Source organism: Gekko japonicus, unplaced genomic scaffold, assembly GCF_001447785.1.
Source record: "Gekko japonicus isolate JY-2015 unplaced genomic scaffold, Gekko_japonicus_V1.1 scaffold2223, whole genome shotgun sequence".
In the NCBI taxonomy this organism is placed as follows: Eukaryota; Metazoa; Chordata; class Lepidosauria; order Squamata; family Gekkonidae; genus Gekko; species Gekko japonicus.
Window position 1 is genome coordinate 72,133 of NW_015172072.1, and position 23,377 is coordinate 95,509.

The 23,377-nt window shown below is 52.9% G+C and overlaps 1 protein-coding gene across 1 annotated transcript in view; it reads right to left on the minus strand.

Moving 5' to 3' along the window:
• Window positions 1-3,401: 3,401 nt before the first annotated feature.
• AHCYL2 (adenosylhomocysteinase like 2) overlaps window positions 3,402-23,377 on the minus strand; it is a 53,044-nt gene continuing 33,068 nt past the window's right edge. Inside the window, exons 9-17 of the mRNA XM_015420859.1 lie at window positions 15,525-15,613; window positions 14,214-14,284; window positions 13,881-13,975; window positions 10,846-10,944; window positions 9,031-9,099; window positions 7,709-7,787; window positions 6,706-6,826; window positions 4,283-4,314; window positions 3,402-3,532 (exon numbers count right to left, since the gene is read on the minus strand). Of these exons, the coding sequence (XP_015276345.1) occupies window positions 3,402-3,532; window positions 4,283-4,314; window positions 6,706-6,826; window positions 7,709-7,787; window positions 9,031-9,099; window positions 10,846-10,944; window positions 13,881-13,975; window positions 14,214-14,284; window positions 15,525-15,613 (786 nt within the window). The remainder of the gene's footprint in view (window positions 3,533-4,282; window positions 4,315-6,705; window positions 6,827-7,708; window positions 7,788-9,030; window positions 9,100-10,845; window positions 10,945-13,880; window positions 13,976-14,213; window positions 14,285-15,524; window positions 15,614-23,377) is intronic.

The following is a 23,377-nucleotide window of genomic DNA, read 5'->3' on the forward strand; positions in this document are numbered from 1 at the left end:
CCCGCCCCCCCCCCCCCAATAGCTAGCAATCGAAAACAGTCCAGTGGAGCCTGAGCGGTGGGTGTTGCCTTCTGACACACTTCCGGTGATGTCAGGGGGTGTGGCACATGCTAATGAGTTATGCGAATGAGCTCCTGCACCTCTTTTTCTGCGGAATGACCCCTGGTTAGGCTGGCCTTTTCTACTGAATGGATGGAGGGGGCCTCTAAGTGACCAGGGATCTATCTGCAGAAAGCTGCCGGACTGTCAGTTCATGCTCCACTGCCTGTTGCTTTTCCTCCCCCACCAAATACCTCTCATCAGCTGTGTTTTCCCAATAGTCCTCTCTTCCAGGTGTTTCTGCTTTCCGTTTCCCAACAGCTCCCTCATGCTGAATTTGACCTCCGAGGCTCCCAGAACTACGGCTGATCTCCAGACCACGGAGATCAGTTTCCCTGGAGGAAATGGCCGCTTCAGAGCACAAACTCTTCGGTGCACCACTGATCCTAGGCGAAATCTCTCCCAGATTTCTCTGTCCAGCCCCCCCCCCCCCAAACCACATCTCCAGACATTTCCCAAGCTGGAGTCGGTAACCTGACCTATGCACCCAGAGACCTTGTGAGTTTTATCTGCTCGTTGTTTCTAGCAGAGGTTTCCACAAACATCACTCTTCCTTACAGGACCAAAGTTTGAGTCCAGCGGCACCTTTAAGACCAACAAAGTTTAATTCCGGGTATACGCTCTCGTGAACACCCATTCTTCTTCAAATACACAAAAGCTTCTAGCCGGAATAAACTTTGATGGTCTTAAAGGTGCCGCTGGACTCAAACTTTGGTCCTGTAAGGAAGAGTTATGTTTGTGGAAACCTCTGCTAGAAACAATGAGCACATAAAACTGGACTCAAGCTTCGCTCTCCTGTGGCAGACCAACACGGCCGCGTGCCTGGATCCATTTTCCTTACAAGATCCCTTTCGAGGTTCCCCCTGTCCCACGCTTTGACTGGAAAGTGATTCGTTAAGGCTGGTACAGGTAGACGGGCTCAACTGTGCCTGCTGCGGCATTTCCACAAATGCATACAGAAGGCCCCAATTACAGGGAAGAAGAAGAAGGAGACGCAAGCACGTTCAGAGACAGTTTGTCAAGATGCGCAGAAGTAAAACACTAAACCACCGTGTATCAGTCTACAATTGTACACCTGTCGCAGCTCTTAGGTTCTCCACGGAGATACGTTTGCCACACGGGAGAAGTTCAGCCATCTGAAATGTATTGTAGACCTAGTCACATCACAGTTTAATATGGGCGATTCCCAGCCACCAGAACTTAAACGCAATAGCGTGGCACCAATATAGTACATGAACTAGTACTAAGAATTCTTGAAACATTGCCTTCAGTACTTCGAGATTGTGAGGAATCAACAACAACAGACAAACCTGATGAAGAGTACGCAAACGGAATGACGCCGTTGTTTGTCTTAGTTGTTTTTATAATAAGAGGAGGAGGAGAAGAAGAAGAGATTGGATTTATACCCCGCCCTTCACTTGGAGTCTCAGAGCGGCTGACAAACTCCTCTCCCTTCCCCTCCCCACAATAGACACCCTGTGAGGTGGGTGGGGCTGAGAGAGCTCTTGACACAAACTGCTCTCTTTCAAGGACAGCTGTGCCAGAGCTGGTGACTGACCCAAGGTCACATCAGCAGCTGCAAGTGGAGGAGTGGGGAATCAAACCCGGTTCTCCCAGATTAGAGTCCGGGCACTTAACCACGACACTAAACTATATTAGACTAGGACCTTGTGCCTAAGACCAGACCTTATTATTGGCTGTCAATATTCCTACAGAAGTGACATTCTGAATGTACTGTTGAGTGTCACAGTTAATGCTTAAGTTGTATTTGTGTTAACGAATCATTCTAAAAAATACTTTAATAATTCACACGGAGCATAATATAAAAACAGGGGAAAAAATGTAAAATGATACAGGGTGATTTAGTGTTTGACTTAGCCACATATGCTGTGGTCCGGTTTGTTGCAAGATGAGCAGAAGGGCGGCATGGAGAAACTGAGCCGCAAAGCTAACGCAGGCTTCTCCTGCCCCCCCCCCCTTCCCCGAGAAACGTGCCCCAACCGAGGGGAAAAGGCTTTGCCACGGACTCACTCAGCCAACTGTCCCCCCCCCCCTTAGGACCTCGTAGGAGACCGTCGCCCTCATCCTGTTTGTCTCCTTTTGAATTACATCCCCACGATGACTTTACGCTGAAAGATTCAAAATGCTGAACTAGAACACCAGACAGAGGCAAAACAACACGCCGGGGGGGAGGGGGGGGAGACGACAACATAGGGCACATTTAAATTTTGCAAAGACTGACTATTTGTCAGTCTTTCAGGTGCTCCTGGACTCTGGCTCTTTCCTACTGCTGCAGACGGACTGACCTGGCCACCCATCTTGTGAAAAGGAGTTAACATCCCCTACGACAATCTCCCTGCGTTTTGGAGTTGGCACCCCTGCCACGCCGCACACATGGTGGGGCACGGCTCCCGCGTGGCACGTCGGCGCAGGAGACATGTCCCCACGCGCTCTCGTGGCCGAAGGAGGCCCCTGCTCTGTTCATGGCGCCGGCCTGTTTGGTCCCCTGCAAGCCTGCTCCGTGTTTTTGGTGACCGACAAAACTTGCTTTTCCGAAAGGGGATTCCTGGAGCATGTTTGCGGGAGACTGAACGGTGGGCAGGCCGGCTGAGGAGGGCTTCGAAATTTCGTAAGATGAAAAGTGTGTGTCCACCAGACCTGGTTTTGTGGAGGAACGATACCCCCACCCCAGGCGCACAAGAGGAAGGCTCTAGGCCGAGAACGGTCCACTGGAACGTTTCGATCTGCTGCCGGGGCGGGCCTTAGATGCCAGCGGGGGGCGTGGTCTGTTTGGCTGGCTCCCCGTAAGTTTCTCCCCACCACCACCCGCACAAGCAGCTAAAATTAAGAAAAGGGTTTCCTGCGAAAAAGTTGGAACCGGACTAGCAGCGATGGGAGCGACTCCCTGACAGCCTGTTGTCATCCTCCTGACTGCCGTGATGTGGAAAAATGAGAGAGGAAGGAAACAGAGAGCGATGGGGTGGCTCCAACAACTGCCCTCGCTTCCCATCTTGTCTCGGTTACGTCCTGCTACCTGCCCCTGGATGTACATTAGCGTAGAAATACAGTGACAGACAAATTGCGCGAAGCGGACACAAACTCTGCCATCAGATTCGATTGGCCGGACGATCTTTTCCTCACTTTCCCACCCCTCCTGCAGCTTCCCACACACACGCCCCCCCACCCCCCCTCCAAAGTCCAACATCTTGCAGTCCCCCTTGGCAGTTTAAAAAACACCAGTGGCAGAGGCCGTATTTACAGTATTCTAGTTTTAATAAATAAATAACCTAACACACTGTGTACTACGGGAGCAAGCCGGCTTCTAACTTCAGGCGTTTGGTGGGGTACGGGTAGAGTCCTGTACAGAAGCGGAGGGAGGCCCTCAGTTCCGATCCTCCTCTTCCTTCCAGCGACGGCCACGGGAAGTTAATACCTGTTGGGGGGGGGAATCAAATGCATGACTGAGAGACCAAAAGCACCCCGCTTTTCCGCTTCAGAAGTGGGTAGGTTGAAAGGGGAAAGGAACACGCGTGCATGGCAAGATAGTTTTGGGAGGGTAACCGAGTTGGTCTGCTGTGGAACTGCTGGATTTGAGTCCGGTTGCACCTCACTGAACGACAAGTCTGTATCTAAGGTGCTACTGGACTTGAATCTCGCTGTTCTACAGCGCAATTCAGTTGATCTCAAGAAGAAGAAGAGGAAGAGGAGGGGGAGATTGGATTTATATCCTGCCTTTCACTCAGAGTCTCAGAGCAGCTCACAATCTCCTTTCCCTTCCCCTCCCCACAACGGACACCCTGTGAGGTAGGCGGGGCCGAGAGAGCTCTTTCGAGGACTGCCCTTGAGAGAACAGCTCTGAGAGAACTTGTGACTGACCCAAGGTCACACCAGCTGGCTGCGAGTGGAGGAATCAAACCTGGTACTCCCAGATTAGAGTCCGCGCTCCTAAGCACTACCCCAAAGAGGCCCCTCAGTGCAGTGCTGTAACTTGGTACAGGTGGGAGGAGCCCCTTATCCCAGCTGTTTTACCGCCTCGTTCCCAAACTTCTGATAACTGAAGGATGCCTTTCCGGAATCCAAAACCGGCAGCAAAAACAACATGCTTATTAATTTATACCCTGCCTTCCCCCACCCCCGGCCGAGGCTAACCTGATCTCGTCAGACTTCGGAAGCCAAGCAGGGTCAGCCCGGATTAGTCCTTGGATGGGAGACCACCAAGAAGAAGAGGAGATTGGATTTATACCCCTTTGCCCTTCACTCGGAGTCTCAGAGCGGCTTACAAACTCCTTTCCCTTCCCCTCCCCACAACAGGCACCCCGTGAGGTAGGCGGGGCTGCGGAGAGAGCTCTTTCGAGGACTGCCCTTGAGAGAACAGCTCTGACAGAACTATGGCTTGCCCAAGGTCATCCAGCAGCTGCGAGTGGAGGAGTGGGGAATCAAACCCGGTTCTCCTAGATTAGAGTCTGTGCACTTAACCACCACACCAAACTGGCTCTCTGTCCTTCTTTCCTGCCCGCAAGACATATTTTTAGCTGCCAGGCGAGGTATGTGTGTGTGGGGGGTTTGCACTGAATTTCTATAGCTTTCTTGCCAATTAGCTGTGCATTAACTCCCTCACACACACGCACACAAGTCCTCAGTCTCGCTGTGAGGTTGACAGCCTGTGAGGTAGGCGGGGCTGCTGAGAGAGCTCTTTCGAGGACTGCCCTGGAGAGAACGGCTCTGACAGAACTACGGCTTGCCCAAGGTCATCCAGCAGCTGCAAGTGGAGGAGTGGGGAATCAAACCCGGTCCTCCCAGATTAGAGTCCGCGCACTTAACCACGACACCAAACTGGTGAGAGAAGAAGGGATTGGATTTATACCTTGCCCTTCACTACCCAAAGGTGTCTCAGAGCGGCTGACAAACTCCTTTCCCTTCTCCTCCCCACAACAGGCACCCTGTGAGGTGGGTGGGGCTGAGACAGCTCTGACACAAACTGCTCTTTTTCAAGGACAGCTCTTATCAGAACTGTGGCTTGCCCAAGGTCATCCAGCCAGGTGCAAGTGGAGGAGTGGGGAATCAAACCCGGTTCTCCCAGATTAGAGTCCGCGCACTCAACCACCACACCAAACTGAAGAAGAAGAGGAAAAAGAAAAAGAGGAGGAGGAGGAGGAAGAAGAAGCGGAAGAGAAGGAAGAGGAGATTGGATCTATACCCCGCCCTTCACTACCCAAGGGAGTCTCAGAGCGGCTGACAAACTCCCTTCTCTTCCCCTCCCCACAACAAACACTTTGTGAGGTGGGTGGGGCCGAGAGAGCCCTGACAGAAGCGGCTCTTTTTCAAGGACAGCTCTTATCAGGACTACGGCTTGCCCAAGGCCATCCAGCCAGGTGCGAGTGGAGGAGTGGGGAATCAAATCTGGATCTCCCACGACACCAGACTGGCTCTGCAACGTCACTCCAGGGTTGCTCTGCACAGGCAGGTAGTGGCAAGACCGCCTCCGACTGTCCCTTCCCTTCACCTGGATGGCCCGGGATAGCGCAGTCTGAGAAACTCAGCTGGGTTGGCCCCGGCCCGTGCTTGGATGGGAGAGCCCCAAGGAAGTCCCGGGTCCTCGTGAAACACCCTGTGTGAGGTTGCTGAGAGCCGCCTGCACCTTGACGGCCCTCCGCCCACACCCAAGGCAGGGAGGTCACGGCCAGTGTTCCCTCTAAGCTGAGTCAGTGTGAGCTAGCTCAGGCCCGGGATAGCGCAGTCTGAGAAACTCAGCTGGGTTGGCCCCGGCCCGTGCTTGGATGGGAGAGCCCCAAGGAAGTCCCGGGTCCTCGTGAAACACCCTGTGTGAGGTTGCTGAGAGCCGCCTGCGCCTTGACGGCCCTCCGCCCACACCCAAGGCAGGGAGGTCACGGCATTGCCTCTTGCTGGCGGGGGCGAGACTGGAGCAGCGGCCCATGCAGGGGCGTGGGCAAGCCGCCAGCGTGGGTTGAAGTCCCTGCCGGGCCCACTGGTGTGAGCGGGCAGACAGACCCTGTCGCCCAGCTGCTTCGAGCAATGGCTCCCTCTACGCCGTGGAGCCTGGTGAGCAGAAATCCTACTTGGTGCGCTCCTGGCTGTTAAAGTGGTGAGCCAGGGATTGGGCTGCTGCATCAATCAGTCTGCTCTGGAGCCCTCCTCCCTGAGCTAAGGCAAGAATGAGTGAGCCAGAGGATAAAAGACTGTGAGCTAGCTCACACTAACTCAGCTTAGAGGGAACGCTGGCCAGAGGCTCAAAACCTGTGAGCTAGTGCACACTAATTCAGCTTAGAGGGAACACTGGCCGGAGGCTAAAAACCTGTTAGCTAGTGCGCACTAACTCACCTTAGAGGGAACAGTGGCCGGTGACGAAAAGACTGTGAGCTACCTCGCACTAACGCAGCTTAGAGGGAACACTGGCTGGGGGCTCAGAGCCTGTGAGCTAGTGCGCACTAACTCAGCTTAGAGGGAACCCTGGGCAGAGGCTAAAAGACTGTGAGCTAGCATGCACTAACTCAGCTTAGAGGGAACACTGGCTTCGAGTCCCCACCTCTGAAAGGGCAGCCCGGCCCCTCTGTTTCTCTCTCCCTTTTTCTTTTTTTTAAAAGATACCTGTAGTAGTTTGGTTTGAAAGGGCCGTTTTTGTTGAGTCCCAGGTATTTCGCCTGCTCGTCTGTCAGCTCCGTCAAGTGTGCATCGAACGTTGGGAGATGAAGATTGGCCACGTACTCGTCTGGAGGGAAAAGAGGGCACTACCGGGTTAGAAGAGGAGAAGAATGATAAAACACTAGAATGATCAAAGGGTTGGAACACTTTCCCTGTGAGGAAAGGTTAAAGCGCTTAGGGCTCTTTAGCTTGGAGAAACGACGGCTGAGGGGTGACATGATCGAGGTCTATAAGATTATGCATGGGATAGAGCAGGTAGAGAAAGAGGTACTTTTCTCCCTTTCTCATAATACAAGAACTCGTGGGCACTCCATGAAATCGCTGAGTGGTTGAGTTAGAACGGATAAAAAGAAGTCCTTCTTCACCCAGAGAGTGATTAACACATGGAATTCACAGCTACAGGAGGGGGTGGCAGGTACAACAAGCATGGACGGCTTCAAGGGGGAATTGGATAAACATTTGGAGCAGAGGTCCATCAGTAGCTGTTAGCCACAAGGTACACATAGGAACTCTCGTCTGGGGCAAGGGATGCTCTGTATCCTTGGTGCCTGGGGGGGGGGGCAGGGGCAACAGTGGGAGGACTTCTGGTGTCCTGGCCCACTGGTGGACCTCCTGATGGCCCCTGGTCTTTTTGGCCACTGTGTGACACAGAGTGTTGGATTGGAGGGGCCACTGGCCTGATCCAACATTCGGCTTCTCTTATGTTCTTAAGAGACTGGATTTATACCCCGCCCTTCACTCGGGAGTCTCAGAGTGGCTGACAATCTCCTGCCAGGGCTACCAGCGCGCGATTTGGCTTTCGCAGCCAGAGAACAGCATGGCGCAGCGAGCCACAGAAGTAGCAGGCCACAGAGGCAGCGCATTTCCTGGATACCTGGGCGGGAGGACGGATGGGACCGGGGGTTTGGGCCCCGGGAAGACTCTGAGGCAGGTGAGGACAGAGACTCACCCATTTTCTTAGGCAGCAGATAGACATCCTGCTTGTAGCGTCCTTCGGGGGCGTTGTAGAGTTCTATCAAGGCGAGCGCCTGGGAACCAAACAAAAACAAAAGCCGGGCCCTGTTAAGCCAATGCTCCGCAGGAACGCGTGCACGCCCACACTCCTGTGTCTCCTCCAACACCCAGTGCCAGCAGGAGTTTCTTTTAATAGAAGGAGCAGGATTAGAAGGCAGGAGAAGCGCATCTAGTTTAGCACTCTTCCCCCAAACAGAACGTCCTGCTCATCGGTTCTGCTGCCCTTCCTCCTCTCACGAGAGAAACCCATGGCACTGGAGGATCTGATTCCAGATGTATCGAGGAAGTGAGCCAAGTTGCATGCCAAACACCAGCAGGTCACTGGGATTAGCAGCCATCTGGATTTGGGAGAAAAAATCCCTCGGCAGCTTCAGGAACAGCCACACTGAAAAGCGCGCCCCGAACACTGGGTTCCCCCACAATACGTTTTACCGGGTTTTGGGCCTGTTCCAGGCTCGTAGCCGGGATTTCATGGCTTGCGGGGCAAAAAATTTTCTGGTGGTGCTGAAGTTCTCAGTGCAGAAAGAAAAGCCATTGAGCCAACAGAAAAGCTGTGACCAGGGCAGATCTCTAAATCGCAAGCTGTCAACCACTTGAGATGGCAGTTCTCAGCTGCTGCAAGTTAATCACTTCTGCCAGCCTAAGCAACAATCCTGAGAAGAAGCCGGCAGGTGGGGGGTGATGACTTCTAGAGTCAAGAAAGCTCACACTTGGACAGGAAAACTCTCTGAAAGGAGACCAGTTTCTTGACACAGAGTCAGAAGGGGTCCTAGAGGTCACCTACTCCAACCCCCCCCTGCCCAGTGCGGGAATTAGTCAACTACAGCCCCCCACTCTGCTTAAAGGAGTGCACACCTTTAATGAAATGTTTAAAAATGTTTTTAAAAAGCATTCACATGAGAAATTCTTGTGGGGGGCTGTGCCTTTAAGAAAGGGGGGCCGAGCCCCCAAAAGCCTCGCCGTAGCTACGACCCCGGCCTGTTCCGCTCAGGACGGTCTCTAACTGTGAGGGTCGCCTAGAATTTGGAGGGCCTTAGAACGCTCAGTGACGGCAGGGGCCCAAAATCCACTCATGACGCCTTTGTAAGTGCCCATGCAAATGGACAGGGCGTAGCTGTTGGGGCTTTGGGAACCCTGGAATTGCCCCGTCTTGCCCCCTCCGGACCCTGCCTGGCAGAGGCATCTGCCTGGCCCTGGGCCTGATCCAGCGAGCCAGTGCTTCTATCCTGAAACCCCTCCTTCCCACGTCCCGCTCACCTGAGTGGTGGCGGTGATTGACAGCACGAAGGTAGGAACCGTGGAACAGCTCAGGTTCAGGAGGCGGCCCTGGAAGACAGAGATGGCGTCACGCTCAGCATCCTCTCCTTTGTTGGCAGGTCCCCTCCCGACCTGTGCCGGGTGTCCGCAGCGGCTCTCAAAAACAAACGTGCTCCAGAAGAGGAGGCCTCAGGCGCTGGCTCCAAGGGAGCGGATTGGGTCAGCCCCGGCTTAGAGACCCCCCCAGGATGCACGCCCGAGGGAGAGGGGTCACCCCATCAGCGAGGGACCAAAATTAGGGGGGGGGAGACACTTAACCCTGAAACCTGGGATCCAGAACCTTAAAAAGGAAGTCAAACAGAATAGAGGGCCAGCAATAAAAACTTAATTTATAGAGTGTCATGCCCCAGGGTGGCCCTGGGCCTGTGACACCTCCCCCTCCCCCTCCAGTGATGTCATGGCTCCCTTAGCGTGCCAATCACCCCAGCTGCTTTCTCTATGGGGCATTTCCACCCCAGTCCCTCCCCCCGGGGTTTCCCTGGGATTCTCCTCCTGAGCCGGGATGGGTGCGGGCGCAGTCACTTCCGCTGGAGACACGGGGATTGACGCCAGCTCCCACGGCGCCTCCTGCCCTCCTCTCTCTGGTAAGGTCACGTTCCTCCAGCCTCTGCGCAGCCGAGAACGAGCGCGCGCCCGTTCCGTATCTCCCACTGATGGAGCGGGGCCGGTCTCGGGCTGCCTCTCTGTCGACATCCCCGTCTGCTTCACCGACTCCGGGGCTCCCAATCCCTCAGTGGGAGCGGGGGTAGCAGCCATGGGGATTCCAGGCAACCGTCTTCGGCTTCCCCAGTGTCGGGGTGGTCTCTGGTGCGGTTCTCGGCATCCCAGGAACCCATGACGCGGTGCGCCCCGTCCTCCAAGGCGCGTTGTGGGTCCGGTGCGGGCTGCACCAGTCCCACCGCAGCGGCTGCGGAGGAGCCCACAGTGGGACATATAGTATGAAAATATACCTGTATTTATGAACAAAGAATTTAAAAGCATCTTAGGGCCCAATCACACCTCACGTAAAAATGTCATAATCTAGCACCCAAGGGCCAATGGACTTGACCTGACGCGTTTCGGCCTGTACAGGCCTTCTTCAGAGGTCAGACGTAATGAGGAGCATATTGGCTTATATCATAGTACAATCCAATCGTACCGTTACGTAACATAGATACAAGATGCCTCGTTTATACTTTCATTCTGTGCCTAGTGGTTTCACTTTGGAAGTAAGTCAATATGGTTTTTTAGTAGAAGATAGGTATCGTTTATTTATTCATTTTATTATATGTATCTAATTTCACATTTTTCTTTTCTTTTTTTACAGCAGTTCTTTTCTGGCCCATCTCGTATCTATGTTACATAACGGTACGATGGGATTGTACTATGATGTAAGCCAATATGCTCCTCGTTACGTCTGACCTCTGAAGAAGGCCTGTACAGGCCGAAACGCGTCAGGTCAAGTCCATTGGTCCTTGGGTGCTAGATTTTGGCATTTTTACATGAGGTGTGATTGGGCCCTTAGATGGCTTTTAAATTCTTTGTTCATAAATACAGGTATCTTTTTATACTATATAAATTAAGTTTTTAATTGTTGGCCTTCTAGTCTGTTTGACTCGCCCCATCCCGGCATCCAAGGCCCACCCGCTGCCCGAGAGAACGTCCTGGGGCCCTCCCTGGTTGACAAGGGAGGGGGCGTGAATCAAAACAGCAGATGCATCCGTGGAAGCTGCACCCGGTCCCCGGAAGCCCCTCCCCCCCGGGTCACGCCCTCACCTCTGCCAGCAGCACGATCCTCTTCCCGTCCGGCCAAATGATGTGGTCCACCTGAGACCTCACCCGTTCCCATGTCAGCTCGGGGGTGCGCAAGCTCGCCTGGAAGACAGCACGCCCAAAGGGTTTCAACTCGCACGGCGACCGCGGGGACTCTCGCTGCGTGAGAGCGAGATCGGAGTCCTGGGGCGCCGGAAAGCCCAACGAGGTCTCCGGGGGTGCAAGCTTTCGAGAGGCACAGCTCCCTTCGTCAGAGGCAAGCGGGAACGGAGAGCCCTGCCTCTCTACATCCCAGTCGGAAGGCGGGAGGGTGCGGCAAAGCGGGAGAATCAGAAGGCAAAGGGACAGCGCAGAATGCGACCAGCTTGATTAGAGCAGGAGAGAAATGCTTGGAGGCAGAAAAGCTGTATCTGTAGTGAGATAAGAATCCTGGGTCCCCATTCAGCCCAGGGTGGGGCAGTGTTCCCGCTAAGCCATGGGCGTGAGTGGCTGCTCATTCACACAGGGAGCCCTGTTCAGCACCAACCCAGAGCCACGCAGGGTTAAACAATGTTCCCTCTAAGCTGTGGAGTCCTGTGAGCAAAAATTGCACTTCGTGAGCTACTGGCATTAAAGTGGTGAGTGAGCGATTGGGCTACAGCACGAATGAGCTCGCTCTGGAGCCATCCTTCCTGACCGAAGGCAAACATGTGAGAGGCAAAAAAACCTGTGAGCTAGCTCACACCAACTCGGCTTAGAGGGAACCCTTGTCTTGTACTGCCTGTTGCCCATGTGAAGAGGACAGCAGTTCTGTTCTGCTCAGGCAGGCGCTTTCGTGAGTCGCTGCTCAGATCTTCTGAAGAAGTGAGCAGTGACTCACACACGCTCATCCCCTGCCACAAATTTGGTTTGTCTTTCTGGCGCGATTGGACTCTGGCTCTTTTCAAATCTAGCTGTTCTGCTTCGTGAGATGCCTCCTTTTACACCGAAATGGCCACAGCCCACAACAGCAGCCACAATGCAGGAAGAAGCACCCCGGACTCGGCCAGACTCTTGGTGCAAAGCCGGCAGCATAGACCAGAGGTGTAGTGGTCAGGAGCGTGGACTCTAATCTGGGAGAACCGGGTTTGATTCCCCACTCCTCCACATGCAGCTGCTGGTGCAGCCTTGGGTCAGTCACAAGTTCTCTCAGGGCTGTTCTCTCACGAGCACAGGGCTCTCTCAGCCCCACCTACCTCGCAGGGTGCCTGTTGTTGGGGAGGGGAAGGGAAAGGAGTTTGTAAACCGCTCTGAGACTCCTTTGGGTAGTGCAGGGCACGGTATAAATTCAATCTCTTCTTCTTCTTCTTCTTCAGAGCAAACCGTTTGCTAGCTTGTAGCGCAGACTGAAGAACCCTTTGCTAGCTTGTAGCGCAGACTGAAGGTGCTCTTTCTGCCTGTTGGGGCGGGTTTGCCGGCTCAGCTCGGCGACTGCCTGTAGTGGCAGCTGCATCTTGTCATCCAAGAACGCAGACTCTGCCAGAGACTCTGAGGTGCAGAGTCTTTAATTATGTACTTGACGCAGGCCTGGAGATGCCCAAGCGTCCCGGGCCGGCAGGAGCGTGAGACCCGAAATCAGAGAGAGCTGGGCGTCAACACAGAAAATCAGAATGGCACAGCCAGACACTTTCTGCAGAGGAAGCCCACTGGGGGACTAAGATTTTCCAGCTGTTCTACTGACGTTCTTCTGCATGGGGAGGTCTGATCCGACGGCAGCCCTTCAAGGGAGGGGTTCTGTTTACTGGCTGTTTACTGCAGGGGTTGCTTAGCGACTGGCTCCGGATTGGCATTCTGGAAGACGCCCTGACGGGTGAGAGAGCCCCACCGCTTCACTGCTCAGATCAGCCAGTTTGGTGTCGTGGTGAAGTGCGCGGACTCTAATCTGGGAGAGCCGGGTTTGAGTCCCCACTCCTCCACTTGCAGCTGCTGGATGACCTTGGGCAAGCCATAGTTCTAACAAGAGCTGTTCTCTCGAGGACAGTTCTGGAAAGAGCTCTCTCAGCCTCGCCTGCCTCACAGAGTGTCTGTGGTGGGGAGGGGAAGGGAGTTTGTAAGCCGCTCTGACACTCTGATTGAGGGGCGGGGTATAAAACCAATCTCCTCCTCCTGCTCCTCTTCTTCTTCTTCTTTCTGGTCTCACGAAGAAGAGTGTTACGCCAACAGCTGGACTACTGGGCAAATTCCACCGAGCTCCCTCATGGCCTCTGCTTGTGGGAGGATGAGCAATTGAGGGACTGAACCAAGATGGATGCACTTTGGCCAAGGATGCCCTCAGAGGAGATTCCGCACTGTGCTTTCTTCGTAAAGGTGGCCTGAACGTTCTCCCACCGGCATTGTCCTAACCCACGCAGTTTCCAAATGTTAACACTTTTTACTGTCAGCAATGCCCACCTCACCGCTGCCACCGATTTCGGAGTTCACGAGAAGAAGAAGAGATTGGATTTATACCCTGCCCGTCACTTGGAGTCTCAGAGCGACTTACAATCTCCTTTCCCTTCCCCTCCCCACGACAGACACCCTGGGAGGTAGGTGGGGCTGAGAGAGCTCTGACAGAAATGGCTCTTTCTTCAGGAACAGCTTTTGTCAGAACTACGGCTTGCCCAGGGTCATCCAGCCAGGTGCTAGTGGAGGAGTGGGGAATCACACCCGGTTCTCCCAGATTAGAGTCCGTGCACTTAACCACTACACCAAACTACATGACAGCACAGGCCGTCTGGAAGACAGCTCCAATGGGAATCTCCTCACAGCAACAGGCCCCCCCGCCCTGCCCTGCCCTGCCCGATGATCTAAAGGACTCTACCTCCGTAGACCAGAGCAGCTGGATAAGAGTCCAGTCGGACCTTAGAGGACAAGATTTCGGCTTATGAGCTTTCCAGAGCCAAAAGTCCCTCCGTCAGATACCAGAGGAGTTTCTGAGGTTCTCCTCTAAGCGAGCTCCGAACCTTGCCACATTTCCAGCGTCCCACTGCATTCCACCATTCCTCAGCCCTCCCCCCGAGGAAGAAAGGCCCCGTTCTTACCACATCGATTTCCGTGTTGGAATGCCCCATGTTACAAACGATACAGCTGTTCTTCATCCTGTCCAGATGTTCCCGGGTCACCACATTTTTGTTGCCTGGAGAAGAAGGAAAGGAAGAACAAACCTCACGCCCTGCGTCTGGGTGACGGCAACCGGCACCATCTGCCTGCCAGTTCTGCCCCCACGAGCCCCGCTGGAATACACGGGAGCTGGGGCCCGTTGGTGGTCAAAGACGTGCCACGGCCGACGCCTGCCCTGCGACGGGGCTGGCAGCTGTGCCCACGCCGTCCTTTCCCCCAACGATGCCGTGCGCCGGTATCCCGCACGCACGCACCTGTGCAGGTGATGACGATGTCCACTTGCCGAATGACTTCGTTGAGTTTCACAAGCCGGAAGCCGTCCATGCTGTAAGAAACGGACAGACGGGGGCTGTGGCAAACACTGGGGGATCGGCAGAGAGATCTCCCTGTTCTACAAAACCTGCTGGTGCGCTGCCTCCAAGGCACCCCCACCCCGTTCCAAGCTGAGCTGGATGAGTGCCTGACAAATGTATCCCAGAACATGATGGTGTGAACTCTCAGTCCCTGCCTTTCTGCGGGCAACACAGGTTATGGCCATGCACTGTTTAGAAAACGTCCCACAGAAAGCAACCCGAGAGCACTGCAGCGGGGGGGGGGGAGGGGTTTAGAAGATAAAAACATCAGAGAAGCCATGCTGGATCCGGCCAGTGGCCCATCGAGTCCAGCACTCTGTGTCACACAGTGGCCGAAACCCAGGTACCTTCAGGATGTCCACCAGCAGGGCAAGAACTCCAGAAGCCCTCCCACTGTGGCCCCCCCAGCACCAGGAATACAGAGCATCACCTGCCCCAGACATAAGAACTTAGGAGAAGCCATCCTGGATCAGGCCAGTGGCCCATCGAGTCCAGCACTCAGTGTCACACAATGGCCGAAACCCAGGCACTATCGGGAGGTCCAACGGCCAGCCCAGAACTCTAGAAGCCCTCCCACTGTTGCTCCCCGCCAAGCACCAGGAAGACAGAGCATCACTTGCCCCAGACAGAGTGTGCCATCTACACCTTGTGGCTAACAGCCATTGATGGACCTCTGCCCCATATATTTAACCATAAGAAAGTAAGAGAAGCCGTGCTGGATCAGGCCAATGGCCCCTCCAGTCCAACACTCAGTGTCACACAGTGGCCAAAACCCAGGGTCCATCAGGAGGTCCACCAGAGGGGCCAGAACGCCAGAAGCCCTCCCACTGTGCCCCCCCCCGCCAAGCACCAAGAAGACAGTGCATCGCTTGCCCCAGACAGAGCCTTCCATCTATACCTTGTGGCTAATAGCCACTGATGGTCCTCTGTTCAGGTGTTTTGATGCTCCAGACCAAATTGAAAACCTTCCATTAGCCTTTACCACCTCTAATTCAATGGACGCCAAACAGCAGCACACGGTTTTCTGTTCGGGGTCCATTTCCCCTCTCCCGTTCCCCCCAGTGCTGGCCGCAGCCATGGCGGGGAGCCGCTGACCCTTGGCCGACTGCAGGTGGGACAGGCTAAAGCCGCAGCCAATCCTATGCTGCGAAATGGCGCCCCCACCCCCACCCCCGCCCTTCTGTCCGTGGCCGAAGTGGCTTTGCTCCTTACCAGGCCTGTAGGGCGCAAATTGGGTCGATCTCCGTGACGTACACGATGGAGCCCATGGCCTTCAGTGCCGCGCAGCAGCCCTTCCCGACCTGCAGTGGGAGAGAAGGCGGTGAGGGGAAGGGGCGCGGGGGGCTTGGCATGGCGTGGCGCCACCAGGCGGTGTGGCCGACACGGCTCTGATGGGCAGGAGGGGAAGGGACAAATCGGCTCTCCTTGGCGCTGTGACTTGGCACTGCCAAGGGGTGGGGGGAAGGAAGGAAAGGCATGAGCCCGGCTGGATCCGGGTGCGAGAGCGGAAAAATTATTTAGAGAAGCCCTAGAATGTCAAGGTGCTGAAAGGGCATGTGCCGTATAAATAAAGATGCAAGGACCTCCGGGTCCAGGTAAGGAAGCTTTCCTGTAGAGATCTCTCATTTTGGGGAGTGTGAGAGGGATTCCCTGGTATCCCATAGATGTTGGGGGGGGGGGGGCTCCCATCACACCCAGAAGAAGAAGAGATTGGATTTATACCCCGCCCTTCACTACCCGAAGGAGTCTCAGAGCGGCTTACAAACTCCTTTTCCCTTCCCCTCCCCACAACAGACACCCTGGGAGGCAGGTGGGGCTGAGAGAGCTCTGACAGAAACGGCTCTTTTTCAAGAACAGCTCTGACAGAACTACGGCTTGCCCAAGGTCATCCAGCCAGGTGCAAGTGGAGGAGTGGGGGAATCAAACCCGGTTCTCCCAGATTAGAGTCCGCGCACTCAACCACCACACCAAAGGGCAGCAAGGCTGAAAAACTCCAAGAAAGGATTCACAGGCATTGCTGCATGGGGGACAGGGGTTCTTGTGTGCAAACTTTCACCACACCCAAGACCCACATGGAGGAGGAGGAGAAGACAATGTTTTATACCCTGCTTTTCTCTACCCGAAGGAGTCCTGAAGCGGCTTACCATCGCCTTTCCTTTCCTCTCCCCACAACAGGCACCTTGTGAGGCAGGTGGGATTGAGAGAATTCTGAGAGAGCTGTGACTGGCCCAAGGTCACCCAGCAGGCTCCATGGGGAGAAGCGGGGAATGGAACCCGGTTCTCCAGATCAGAGTCTGCTGCTCTGAACCAGTTTGGTGTATTGGTTAAGAGCAGCGGACTCTAATCTGGGAGAACCGGGTTTGATTCCCCACTCCTCCACACGCAGCTGCTGGTGTGGCCTTGGGCCAGTCACAAGTTCTCTCAGAGCTGTTCTCTGAAGGGCAGTCCTTGGAAGAGCTCTCTCAGCCCCACCTGCCTCACAGGGTGTCTGTGGTGGGGAGGGGGAGGGGAGGAGACTGTAAACTGCTTTGAGACTCTGAGTGAAGGGCGGGGTATCAATCCAATCTCTTCTTCTATTTATAATTATTATTTGTTTGTTTATTTCTTCAATTTAAACCCTGCCCAAGCAGGCTCAGGGCGAATTACAGAAGAATAAAACACATGTAAACCTTGACACAGAGAGTGCCCTCCCTCTTTCTGTGTTATACCTCTGAGGATGCCAGTCACAGCTGCTGGCGAAACGTCAGGTCCTACCATGCCAAGACCATGGCCACACACCCTGGAAAATCTACATCAACTAACAAACAATTATAACCTAGATAAAACCATCTAGACCTAAAACCTAGATAAAACCAGGGTCCAACATAACTGAGGGACCGCCTTTCCCCGTATATACCCCAGAGAGCACTACGGTCGGGGGCGCAACATCAACTGGTTATTCCAGGCCCCGGGGAGGCCAGGCTCGAGGCTACTAGAGCCAGGGCCTTCTCAGTGGCGGCTCCTTACTGGTGGAATGAGCTCCCGGAGGAGATCGGGGCCCTGCGGCATCTTGTGCAGTTCCGCAGGGCCTGCAAGACGGAGCTCTTCCGCCAGGCCTTCAATTAGGAGCCGCCCACATCACCATCAACGACCGCTATTAATATCTGTGGCGGAGGCTGGCGGTAGTGAGATCGAGCCAAACTGCCTAGGAGCCTGTTATTGGCTGAGCCTGCATGACATGTTACGCCATCTTGGTTAATAATCACTGAGTGCACTTTAATTGGAAATCATTGTTTAAATGTTTTGACAGTATTAAATGTTTTAAGTTTTAAATGTTTTGACTGTATATCCAGAAGAGCATGTCCAGAAGAGGGCAACCAGGATGGTGAGAGGGTTGGAATCAGTATTCCCTCTAAGCTGAGTTAGTGCGAGCTAGCTCACAGTTTTGTAGCCTCCGGCTCACACATTTTTGTCTTAGCTCAGGAAGGATGATTCAAGAGCAAACTAATTTATACAGTAGCCAAATTGCTTGCTCACAACTTTAATGCCAGTCGCTCACAAAGTAGAATTTTTGCTCACAAGACTCCACAGTTTAGAGGGAACATTGGTTGGAATCCAAGTCTCACGAGGAAAGGCTGAAAGAGTTGGGTATGTTCAGCCTGGGAAAGAGAAGGCTTAGAGGGGACATGATTGCAGTCTTCAAGTATTTGAAGGGCTGTCATGTAGAAGACGGAGCAGATCTATTCTCTCTTGCTCCTGACTGCAAGACTAGATCTAATGGGTGGAAATGACAAGGGAGTCGTTACCGGCTAAATATGAGGAGAAACTTCCTCAATGTCAGAGTGGTTGAACAGTGGAACAGTCTGCCTCGTGAGGTGGTAGATGCTCCTTCGCTGGACGCTTTCAAGCGGAGGCTGGACGACCATCTTCTGGGTATGTTGTAGGTATGTAGGGCTATCTTTCGGCTATGCTCCTGCAGAGTGCAGGGGGTTGGACTAGATGTCCTGCAAGGTCCCTTCCAACTAACATTCTATGATTCTATGATATGAACCTTGGCACACTGTGCCAGGCAATGTGAGCCACCCTGAGCCCGCTTGCAGGGAGGGCGGGTTATAAATACAACAAATATATAAATAAAAAAAATCTTCTTCTTCCACCACACCGACTCTGCATAACCGCCACACCCCACACACTGCCCGCGGAGCCTCCCGCCGGCAGTGCCTTTGTTTCCTCTGTGACGGCTTCCCCCATTTTGGCCCACAACTAAATCATGAACTGGGTTTTTTGGGGGGAGCAACTCACGCTGGCAAGGCCGGCCCTCTCCGGCTGCAGCTGGTCAGCATTAGCTCGGTAATCCCCTTGGTCTTTATCCATTCCTGGCCCCACAGAGATTTCAAAGTCGTCAGTCAACTTGAGGAGCCCCGTTTGTGCAACGGCGCATGGGCTGATTGCTCAGGGAGATTAAGAGCCCCGCGCCAGAGCGCCTAATGCCTGCTCCGAGCTGGCCCCGGAACGCATTCATAGTTTCCCACAGACCGATGCCCTCTGCTGGAATGGCTGTGATCTTTATCTGTTCAGGTGGGCGGCCGCGTTGGTCTGACCAGGGGTCATTTCCTGCGGGAGCGCACAGGAGCAGAGCTCTGGCAGTAAGGAGTCCGGGGGGTGGGCACATGCAACAAGCCCCACCCCCTGCTCCCAGCAGCCCTCAGTCAGGCCATGAGGAGCAAGAAGCAGCCAGGTAAGCAGCCCGGCCCGCCTTCAGGTACAAGCTCTCCCTCTTCTGTGAGGGCAGATCTGCGTGTCCCCCCCCATAGCTAGCAATCCAAAACAGTCCAGTGGCACCTTTAAGACCAAGTTTTATTCAGGTACAAGTTCTCCCTCCTCTGCGAGGACAGAGCGGCACGCCCCCCCAATAGCTAGCAATCCAAAACAGTCCAGTGGCACCTTTAAGACCAAGTTTTATTCAGGTACAAGCTCTCCCTCCTCTGCAAGGACAGAACTGCACGTTCCCCCACCCCCAATAGCTAGCAATCCAAAACAGTCCAGTGGAGCCTGAGCGGTGGGAGTTGCCTTCTGACACACGGTGATGTCAGGGGGTGTGGCATATGCAAATAAGTCATGCTGATGTTATGCTAATGAGCTCCTACACCTCTTTTTCTACAAAATTACCCCTGGATCTGACACAACAGAACAAAGTTTGAGCCCGGCGGCACCTTTAACACCAGCAAAGTTTAATTCTGGGGATAAGCTTTTAAGTCAGGGAGTCTCATGTCAGGCTTTGACTTCTAACTTATAGTTAGTTAGACTTAAGACTTTGTTGGTCTTAAAGGTGCCACTGGACTCAAACTTTATATATATATATTACTTCAAGATGGGTAGCCATGTTATTCTGTCTGTAGCGGTAGAAAGGAGCAAAGAGTCCAGGAGCACCTAAAAGACTAACAATATTTGTGGCAGGGGAGGAGCTTCCGTGAGTCACCACCAGTGTTCCCTCTAAGCTGAGTTAGTGTGAGCTAGCTCACAGTTTTTTAGCCTCCAGCTCACAGATTTTTGTCTTAGCTCAGGAAGGATGGCTCCAGAAAAAAAACTAATTTATGCAGCAGCCGAATCACTCACTCACAACTTTAATACCAGCAGCTCACAAAGTAGAATTTTTGCTCACAAGTCTCCGGAGCTTGGAGGGAGCCTCACTTCTTCAGATACAGCTGGAATGGGAGTCCAACTGCCTATTTATTGGAAAGTGGAGTGATTTCAGATGCCGAATAATTTTAGAAGGCAAATGACAATAGCAGGTGAATGATAATAGCAGGCATGACTGGATTTAGGTGAGATACGAAGAGAGGTAATAGGTGTGGATAAATCAGCATTGCTAATGAGACTGGAAACCTAGGTCTTGATTCAGTCCAGGTGGATGCATTATCTTGCGTTTCCTTATTGATTGCAATTCAGCAGTCTCATTATCAATTGCAGTTCAGAAAGACTTCCCCAATGAGACTCAAGGTAGATTACGTGATTTAACTCAACGTGGTCAACAGGACGAGGCATCTATTAAGCAACTCAGTAAGGCCAAGATTACAAAAATTTTAAACAGAACAAAAAGTATTAGACCTAATATGCCCCAACAATGCAGAAAGTGGTTATTACCCTACATGTGTCAACCTGGTCTCAACTGCAATCAATGGCAAACCCCTCAATGCCTTTTAAATGCCCTGACCTGGATAGCTCAGGCTATACCAGTCTTGTCAGATCTCGGAAGCTAAGCAGGGTCAGCCCTGGTTAGTATTTGGATGGGAGACCAACCAGGAAGCCCAGGGAATGGCAAAACCTCCTCATGCCTTGAAAACCCTACAGGATCGCTAGAAGGCAGCTGCAACTTGACGGCAAAAAGAGAGAGTCTTTGGAGAGACACTGATCTCAGTGTGGGTTTTCTAACTGGAGGGAGGCCTGTAGACCTGGGGCAGCGCTCCACCTGGGCAGTCAGGCCATCCTCAGAGAGAGCGCCAAGGAGGTGGTCTTTGCAGTAGTGTCTTGAATCATTGAGTCAGGGAGTGCTAAACCGAAGCGCACAGAAAAAGCCCCCAGCAGGAGGAGGAGGAGGAGGAGGTCATATTTTACTTTGGCTACTTCAATAAAATAGTAAAGAAGCCCAGTAACATCTTTAAGACTAACAAACTTTATTGTAGCATAAGCTTTTGAGAAACACAGCTATATATGTTGGTTGAAGGCTTTCCTGGCTGGAGTTTGTTAGCTGTTGCAGCTTTTCCGGGCTGTATGGCCGTGGGACGCCAGTCACAGCTGCTGGCGAAACGTCAGGTCCTACAATGCCAAGACCACAGCCAGACAGCCTGGGAAATCTACAACAGCTAATGAACTCCGGCCGTGAAAGCCTTCGACAGCAAAAAACAATTATAAATAATACAATCAGAGTACAATAAAACCAATTTAGTGGGAGATATCCTCAGAGGTATAACCCAGAAGGATGGAGTACTCTCTGTGTCAAGGCGAGAAGAAAAATGGTAGGCAGGTAATTTATATCTACTCAGGAAGGTGGGGTAGGGCTCAGTCATGATCTTGTAGGAGTTCCCCAGGCTGTGAACAAGCTAATGGAGGAGCTTTCCTGAGGAGGTTCTTTTGCATATGGAGGCTCTTTTGTATTTGAAACAGCCTTGACCCAGAGAGTACTCCATCTTTCTGTGTTATACCTCTGAGGATGCCAGTCACAGCTGCTGGCGAAACGTCAGGTCCTACAATGCCAAGACCGCAGACATACAGCCCGGAAAATCTACAACAGCTAATGAATTCCGGCCGTGAAAGCCTTTGACGACATATCGAGCTGTGTTTCTCGAGAGCTTATGCTGCGATAAAGTTTGCAGGTCTTAAAGGTGCTACTGGGCTTTTTACTGTTTGGCAGCAACAGACTAACACGTCTAACTCCTCTGGTTCAATGAAACAGTATGTCAGCATGAAGCTGACCTGTTTTACTCTCCGGAGTGAATTCAATCCCCGGGGTAGTTTCACACCGACCCTTTGGACCCTGGGGCGCTGGGACCCACAGAATCCCCCCCCCCCCCGCGCCCCAGGGCCCCGCTTGGGGCCACCTGCCCAGCAGGGCTTCTGATTGGCCACTTGCCCAGCAGGGCTTCTGATTGGCCGCTGGAGATACGACGGGCTGTACAGACTGAAATTAACACAGTGTTAGTGGCTGCTGTTATCACAGCGTTGGTTCCGTTCTCTCTCTCACTCCTCTTTCCAGTGTATTTTTTTTAAATGTTCCTCTTGCCGCGTAATCCTTGGGCTTCCCCTACGTCCACGTGTGTGTGGCCCCACCTCCCACAGCGGCCATTTTGTGCCTGCAGCCCCCCCCCCCAGCCGAATTCCAACGGTGCGCACAGGCTCAGAAGGGTGGGATTTACGGGAATTCTGGGAAAGAATAAAGTAGATAAATTGAAAAAGGATTTATTTAAAGCTACGATTCTAGCGGCTCATGCGGTAATAGCCTATGGATGGAAAGAGGCATTAAAATGGACCAGTGTTCCCTCTAAGATGAGTCAGTGTGAGCTAGCTCACAGTCTTTTAGCCTCCGGCTCACACGTTTTTGCCTTGGCTCAGGAAGGAGGGCTCCAGAGCAAACTCCAAACTCATGTATGCAGTAGCCAAATCGCTCGCTCACAACTTTAATGCCAGGAGCTCACAAAATGGAATTTTTGTTCACGAGACTCCACAGCTTGAAGGGAACACTGAAATGGACTCTGGAAATATGGAACTGGTACCTATATGAAGGGATTCAATCAGATATCCTATTGATATTAAAACAGGAAAAGACATGGGGAGATAAGGCGTTGGAGATAAGGAAGAAATGGTTTAGGTACATAAGACGGGTGAGAGAACGGGGGGGGGGGGGGGGGGATAATGATTTAAAACTCTATAAGGGGTGTGCTCATGGTTGCAGATAGAATGATATGGATTTTTTCTTTCTTTCAATTGGTCGCTCATGTGAGGGTGGGAGGGAATAATAAAGGGGGAAACTGATGTATTTGATGTTTGGTTATGTATAGTTGAAGAAAAGGACTATGCCTGGATATGAAACGTAAGACATCATGGAATGTTAAGAGATGGAAGGGACCTTGCAGGTCATCTAGTCCACCCTCCTGCACGCTGCAGGGGCAGAGCCGAAAGTTAGCCCTGCAACATACCCGAGAGATGGTCGTCCAGCCTCAATACAAATAAAAAAATTGTAAAAAAAGAAGGGTGGGAGATCCTACTTTGTGAGAAGCAAGAAGCAAGAAGCAGTACCACCACTGTGGTACTGTTCCATCATCTACCCCTATTATGGGGGGGGGGCCCTCTGTGTCGCCTGGCAGAAGTGGGGGGAGAACATCACTGCTGGAGCCCTCGCTATTTAATAAAGCTGGCCGTCAATTTGGGATTACTGTCCATCTTGGGGATTTATATATAGGATAATAGAGCACCTTAAATACTGTTATGAATTTTATTGTGGATATGTAATATTGTTTTATTGTATTTTATCTATTTAATCCGGCATTAGCCGCTTGTTAGCCACCCTGAGCCGCTTGGAAGGGCGGGAT